The following is a 7,500-nucleotide window of genomic DNA, read 5'->3' as shown; positions in this document are numbered from 1 at the left end:
CCCTCTCCCCTGTCTGTCTCTCTCTCTGTCTCCCCCTGTCTCTCTCTCTGTCTTTCTCTCTGTCTCTCCCTCTGTCTCTCTCTCTGTCTCCCCCTGTTTCTCTCTCTGTCTTTCTCTCTGTCTCTCTCTCTGTCTCTCTCTCTGTCTCCCTCTGTCTCTCTCTCTGTCTCTCTCTCTCTGTCTCTCTCTCTGTCTCTCTCTCACTGTCTCTCTGTCTCTCTCTCCGTCTCCCTCTGTCTCTCTCTCTGTCTCTCTCTGTCTCTCTCTCTGTCTCTCTCTCCGTCTCCCTCTGTCTCTCTCTCTGTCTCTCTCTGTCTCTCTCTCTGTCTCTCTCTCTCTGTCTCTCTCTCTCTCTCTCTCTGAGTGATTGGAGGTGTGAGCGAGCGGAGCGTGTGAGCGTTTGGTAGAGTGAGTGATTTTCTCTCTAACTTTTTCTATCAATTGCATGTTTATAATTATTTGTTGGTGACGGGTTTAGTTTTTTGTTGGTTGTAGGGTGTGCGCACAGCGGGTGGGGGGTGGTGGTGGTAGTGGTGGTGGTGGTGGTGCGGGTCCGCGGCCATGTCGGACCTCACCAAGCTAACGAGGAAGCACGGCATTAAGTTGCCCGTGGCTTCCTCGGTCTCGGTGGAGGACTGCAGCCTGGCGGTGGGGAAGGCTGTCGGCTACAGCAGCGTTGTGTCCGCAGCGCGGATGAACAGCGCGGTGGTCATCTTCCTGGACAGTGTAGACAAGGTGAACGCGGTGGTGGCGAGCGGCGTTACGGTGAACAAAATGTTTGTTCCCGTCCTGCCTCTCTCCACACCGGCGAGGAGGGTGAATTTGGCGAATGTTCCGCCGTTTATTAAGGATGAGACCCTCACTAAGGAACTGGCGAGGCACGGGAAGGTGGTGTCGCCAGTTAAAAAAGTCCCGTCGGGGTGCAAGTCGCCGCTGCTCAAGCATGTGGTGTCGCACAGGAGACACGTCCTGATGGTGTTGAACAACAGGGATGCGGAGCTAAACGTAGCTTTTAAAATCAGGGCGGATGAGTTTGACTACGTGGTGTTTGTCAACACTGACACCACCAAGTGCTTTGGGTGCGGTGGGGAGGGACACCAGGTCAGGGCATGTCCAGGTAAGAAGGCAGGCGGCGAGACAGGTGAGGGGCAGAAGGGTGGACAGGACAAGGAGGGAGCACAGGAGGGGGCAGGTGAGGGTCAGAAAGGGGAAAAGCAGGCGAAGGTGGGGGCACAGGAGGGAGCAGGGGGGGGTCAGGAGGGGGGAAAACAGGCAAAGAAGGGGGCACAGGAGGAGGCGGGGGAGGGCCAGAAGGAAGGAGGGGAAAAGCAGGTGAAGGTGGGGGCACAGGGAGAGGCAGGTGAGGGCCAAATGGAGGCAGGGGAAAGACAGGTGGAGGTGGGGGCACAGGGGGAGACAGGTGGAGGGCGGAAAGGAAAGGAGAAGAAACAGGTGAAGGTGGGGGCACAGGAGGGGGCAGGCGAGGGGCAGGGGAAAAAAAAGGAGGGGGGGGAGGGGAATGTGGAGCCGCAGGAGGGAACGGGTGGAGGTAGACAGCGCAGCCAGGTGAGCGTGGAGACACGGGGGGAGGCAGGCGAGGGTCTGGAAAGAAGGCAGGTAAGGGCGGGAGGACAGGAGGGGAAGGAGGAGGGTCCGGAAGACAGGCAGGTGGGTGCGGGGGGACAGGAGGGGACTGGTGAGGGAAAGGAAGCTACGGAACAAAGTCAAAGGAGTGCAGGTGACGTAGCTAGGGAGGAGGAGGCACTGGAAGGAAGTGACTTTGAGATGGGGGATGAGGACGATCGGTTGAGAGTCCCCCGGCTCAAAAGAAAGTCCAACAAAATGGCAGGAGACTCTCAGGCGAAGAGAGGGACAGCAAGCCAGGGGAAGGCAAGTCAGGAGGTGGAGCAGGGAGGCTCGGAGTCAGAGTCCTGGATGGAGGAGGACTCTGCTGCAGACAGTGAGGGGCAGGTCTTTCTCGGTGTAAAGAAGAAAAAGGGCAAAAAAAGCTACAGTGTGGGCAAAATAAAAGCGTTTCTGCACAGGACGAAGAATGTGAAAGGGATTAAGGTGGAGGATTTTTTCTCAGACAAGGAGTTGCTGGCGAACGCGGCCCAGCAACAGATGAGGAGTAAGGGGAGAGGAGGGTTCACGGACCAGGAGGTGTACAGGTTAAAGAAAATAGTGCAGAAGATCAGGAAGGAGCTGAACAACGGAGAGGATGGGGAGGAGGTGGAGGTGGGCGCTGCTGTTCGGGCTGTTTCCCTTTTCCGTTGCAATGAGTGACTTTAACATCAGCACGCTGAACGCGAATGGGGCCAGAGACGCAGCTAAGAGGTCTCTGCTGTATGAGCTGATGGAGCAGAAGAGGCTGGATGTGCTGTTGGTGCAGGAGACCCACAGTGACTCTGGCAATGAGGCTGACTGGAAGAGGGAGTGGGGGGGGGAGGTGGTGCTAAGCCACAAGAGCACCACCAGCGGTGGGGTGGCTCTTCTCTTTTCTAAGAGCTTTGCCCCAGCATCCTTTGAGGTGGAGGAGGTGGTGGAGGGCAGACTGATGGTGGTGAGGGCAGCATTTGAGCATCATAAGTTTGTCTTTATAAATGTGTACGCTCCCACCACAGGACCACACAGAGTCACTTTTTTGCAAGTTTTAAATGGGGTTTTAAGCAAAGCTCGTACTGGGGAGTTTTTGTTTCTAGGAGGTGACTTTAACTGCACCGAGAACGACCTGTTAGACAGGAACCACTGTGAGCCGCACAGAGCATCGCAGAACGCGATGAGGCTGCTCTCAAGCGAGAACGAGCTAACGGACGTGTGGAGGAGAACCAACGGGGATGAAAGACAGTACACCTGGGTGCACTGCAGAGGCACCTCTTTATCGTTGGCCAGACTAGACCGGTTTTACTGTTTTAAGCACCATTTTAACATTTTTAAGGAATGTAGAATGGTGCCTGTTGGTTTTACCGATCACTCCCTGGTTGTTTGCCGTGTTTTTATCGCCAATGTAAAGCCCAAAAGCGCATATTGGCATTTTAACACCACCCTACTATGTGACTCCAACTTTAAAGATGCTTTTAGGTTTTTTTGGGAAGGTTTTAGAGACAGAAAGCAGGATTTTATTTCCTTAAGACTGTGGTGGGACTATGGGAAGAGGGAGATAGAGCAGCTCTGTCGGCAGTATACTCTCAATGTCACACGGGACATCACCAGATCTATGAGGGATCTGGAGACTGACATTGTGGAGTTACAGGGTGTAGTGGAACCCACTGGGAATCGAGATCACATTAAGGACCTCAAGTCTAAAAGAGCTGCTCTTGCAGACCTACTAGGCACCAAGGCGCAGGGGGCGCTGGTCCGCTCTCGCTTCCAGAGCGCAGCACTGATGGACGCACCATCTAGTTTCTTTTTTAGCCTGGAGAAGAGCAACGGGCAGAGCAGGTTTATCCACGCCCTGAGATCAGACACGGGACAGGAGCTCAGGAGGCCGGAGGAGATCCGGACGAGAGCCGTGGACTTTTATACAGAGCTGTACAGAAGTGAGTACGAGGAGCAAAAAGAACTGTTTTACTCCTTTTGTGGGAATTTGCCCAGGGTCCCGGAAGATGTCAGTGCGGTGCTGGGGGAACCTCTGACCCTGCAGGATCTTTCCACGGCCCTGCAGAGCATGAAGGGGGGTAAGGCCCCTGGCATCGACGGGATTCCTGCGGAGTTTTACAAAGAGTTCTGGGAGGAGTTACGGGAGGACCTTTTAATGGTTTTTAATGAAGTTTTTAAAGATAAGTTATTGCCAGTCAGCTGCAGGAGGGCAGTCATCACTCTCCTACCCAAGAAAGGAGACCTGCAGGAGATCAAGAACTGGCGTCCTGTGTCCCTTCTGTGCACGGACTATAAAATCCTGTCGAGGGCACTGGCCAACAGGCTGAGGGAGGTGATGGACCTGGTCGTCCATCAGGACCAAACTTACTGTGTGCCTGGTAGGTCCATTCTGGACAATGTGTCCCTAATTCGGGATATTTTGGACGTCGCTAGTTCTCTGGGCATTGAAACTGGGCTCATTTCGCGAGACCAGGAAAAGGCGTTTGACCGGGTTGAGCACCCTTACCTCTGGAAAACTCTGGAGGCTTTTGGCCTCAGCCCTGGTCTGATAGCCATGATCCAGGTTTTGTACCAGGACATCGAGAGTATACTGAAGATTAATGGAGGGCTGAGCGGCCCTTTTAAAGTGCGTAGAGGGGTGAGACAGGGCTGCCCCCTCTCAGGGATGTTGTACTCTCTGGCCATAGAACCATTGCTGTGTCAATTAAGGACGAACATCGAGGGTGTGTTTCTAAACGGTCTCGAGAGAAGCCACATTCTATCAGCCTATGCGGACGACGTCATTGTCTTAATAAAGAAACAGGACGAAATCAGCAAACTGGAGGGGATCGTCAGGGACTTTGGGCTGCTATCAGCAGCGAAAGTCAACTGGGGCAAAAGCGAAGCGCTGGCTGTGGGCGGATGGAGGGGGGGACTTTTAAAACTGCCAGGAGGCTTACGGTGGCGAAGGGATGGGTTTAAGTATCTGGGAGTGTTTTTAGGGAGCGAAAGTGTGGTGGGGAAGAATTGGGAAGGACTGCTAGGAAAGATACAGGGCAAGCTAAGAAAATGGAGGTGGGCACTGCCACAGCTGTCCTATAGGGGCAGGACGCTCATTATTAACAACCTGGTGGCCTCACAGCTGTGGCACAGAGTGGCGTGTGTCCAACCACCAGACCTGCTAGTTAGGAAGATACAGGCCGAGCTGATAGACTTCTTTTGGGGGCGGAATTTCCACTGGGTCAGGAAGGAAAGGGTCTTTCTGCCTAAAGAGGAAGGGGGGCACGGTGTGGTGGACATCAAAAGCAGAGTGGCAACTTTTAGGTTACAGTTTGTGCAGAAGTTGTTAACGGGGTACTTTAACGTTTGGAAGGACGTGGCGGGCTTGGTCTTAAAGAGGACTGGGAGGATGGGACTTGACCGCTCGTTGTTTTTAATGGACACGAGTCTTCTAAACAAGTCGGGCTTACCCCGTTTTTATCAGGAGCTTTTTAAAGCATGGGGGTTATTTAAGAACAGGAAAAGGGAGGCCGCAGATTCCCTCCACTGGCTCCTGGAGGAGCCGGTGATCGGAGGAGCCAGGCTGGATGTGCAGGACGGGGCCACTCCAGGACTGAGGAGCATCCTGAGGGAGGCGGGGGTCCTGACCCTGAGGCAGGTGGTGGCGGCGGCGGGGAGCGACCTGCAGGACGGCGAGGCCATGGCGGAGCGGCTGGGGGTGAGGTCCACCAGGATCGTACACCTGGTGCTCAAGAGGTGGAGGGAGACGCTCACGGAGGAGGAGCTGGCCCTGCTGAAGGAGTACGGCGAAGGCGCGGAGGAGCCAAACTCGGAGGATCCCTTCCCGGAGATGACCCTGACCCCCAACCTGGAGGGGTCCTCCGGGAAGCTGCTGCACAGGGCACGTTATGCAGAACTGGACCTGCACGCAGCCAGCGGGAAGGCTTTTTACAAAGAGTGTGTGGTCGTTTTAAATAGGAAGGGACTGGAGGGGCGGCAGGACACTGTCTGGAGGGGACGGCTCCAGATGGGGGGACAGGAGGAGCCGTGTTGGAGGAGTTTTTACAAAGCTCCCTCCAAGAAAAGGACGGGGGACCTCCAATGGAGGGTCCTACATGGAGCCATAGCTGTCAACAGCTTTGTTTCTGTTTTTAATCCCACGGTCGCAAATGAATGTCCATTCTGCAAACTGCCAGAGTCCGTGTTTCACTGTTTTGCAGAGTGCGACAGACTTTTAGAGCTTTTTAGTCTTTTAAAGGAAAGTTTTAAGCTCTTTAAGGAGGAGTGGTCCAGAAACTGTTTTATTTTTGGGGCTAGATACTACAGGGCCAACGCAGAGAAATGGCGACTGCTTAATTTTCTAGTAGGGGAAGCGAAGATGGCCATCTACCTCACGAGGAGGAACAAACTGAGGGGAAAGGAGAGTGTTTTAGGAAGAGTGTTTGTAGCGTTGGTCAGGGCCAGAGTCTTGATTGATTTTAACTTTCACAGACTGATGAAGAGTCTGGACGTCTTCATCAAGCTGTGGTGTTTTAACGACGCCATCTGTTCCCTGGTGGAGGACGACCTGTGCTTCCAGTCTGTTTTTAACGTGTAGGACTCTGTTAGTGAACCAAGTGTGTTTGTTGTATTGTCTGTAACTGTGAACTAGAGAAAATGTTAAAATAAAGATGCTTTAAAAATCAAAAAAAAATCTCTCTGTCTCTCTCTCCGTCTCCCTCTGTCTCTCTCTCTGTCTCTCTCTGTCTCTCTCTGTCTCTCTCTCCGTCTCCCTCTGTCTCTCTCTCTGTCTCTCTCTGTCTCTCTCCTCCAGGCAGCTTCAGGAGCAGCAGAAGCAGAAGGAGTTGGAGAGGGAGCGTCAGGAGCAGGAATTACTGGAGCGTGAGCGTGAACGCCAAGAACGGGAACGCCAGGATCAGGAACGCCAGGATCAGGAACGCCAGGATCAGGAACGCCAGGATCAGGAACGCCAGGATCAGGAACGCCAGGATCAGGAACGCCAGGAGCGGGAACGCCTGGATCGGGAACGCCAGGATCAGCAACGCCAGGATCGGGAACGCCAGGATCAGGAACGCCAGGATCGGGAACGCCAGGATCGGGAACGCCAGGAGCGGGAACGCCAGGATCGGGAGGCCCAAGCGGAGAGGGAGTGGCAGGAGGAGCAGGAGCGGGCGGAGAGGGAGGCACAGGAGAGGGAGCAGCAGCAGCTGGAAGAGCCCGACAGGGAGCAGCAAGACTGGGAGCGAGGACGACGGGTGTCCAACGCCGGTGAGGCCAGTCTCACTGCTTAGCACACACACACACACACACACACACACACACACACACACACACACACAGGGTTGTGCAGTTGAGCGCTCGGGGTCTCAGGTGGTTGAACATGTTTGTTTGTTGAAGAGCTTCTACTAATAATCTATCATCTATAGTTGATAGTTGATGTGTGGTGGAGATCCTCCGTCACGTGGAGCAGGGACTCACCTCCATCCGACGCTTCCACTGCTGTGGAGGAGCAGAGGGAAAGGTGTTTCCTCTCACCTGGACACGCCCCCTGCCACGCCCTCACACTCTTCCCGTGGATGTTTACATCATGAGTGACATGTGATCAGGTGTCATTTCACCACCTTTACAACCACCTGCCATGCTGCAGCCAGCCACAACAGTCAGAGCAGCCACAACAGTCAGAGCAGTCACAACAGTCAGAGCAGCCACAACAGTCAGAGCAGCCACAACAGTCAGAGCAGCCACAACAGTCAGAGCAGTCACAACAGTCAGAGCAGCCACAACAGTCAGAGCAGCCACAACAGTCAGAGCAGTCACAACAGTCAGAGCAGCCACAACAGTCAGAGCAGTCACAACAGTCAGAGCAGCCACAACAGTCAGAGCAGTCACAACAGTCAGAGCAGTCACAACAGTCACAACAGT

At 54.2% G+C, this 7,500-nt stretch overlaps 1 protein-coding gene across 1 annotated transcript in view; it reads left to right on the top strand.

Annotated features, from left to right (window-relative positions):
• enah (ENAH actin regulator) overlaps positions 1–7,500 on the top strand; it is a gene marked incomplete at its 5' end in the record, with an annotated part of 66,728 nt that overhangs the window by 36,990 nt on the left and 22,238 nt on the right. Inside the window, 3 exon segments of the mRNA XM_080024345.1 lie at positions 6,392–6,465; positions 6,657–6,658; positions 6,660–6,846. Coding sequence (XP_079880471.1) covers positions 6,392–6,465; positions 6,657–6,658; positions 6,660–6,846 — 263 coding nt within the window.

Source organism: Zeus faber, assembly GCF_960531495.2.
Source record: "Zeus faber genome assembly, chromosome: 2".
Lineage (NCBI taxonomy): Eukaryota > Metazoa > Chordata > Actinopteri > Zeiformes > Zeidae > Zeus > Zeus faber.
Note: the sequence above shows the minus strand (reverse complement) of the source record. Positions and strands in the feature narration are given on the sequence as shown.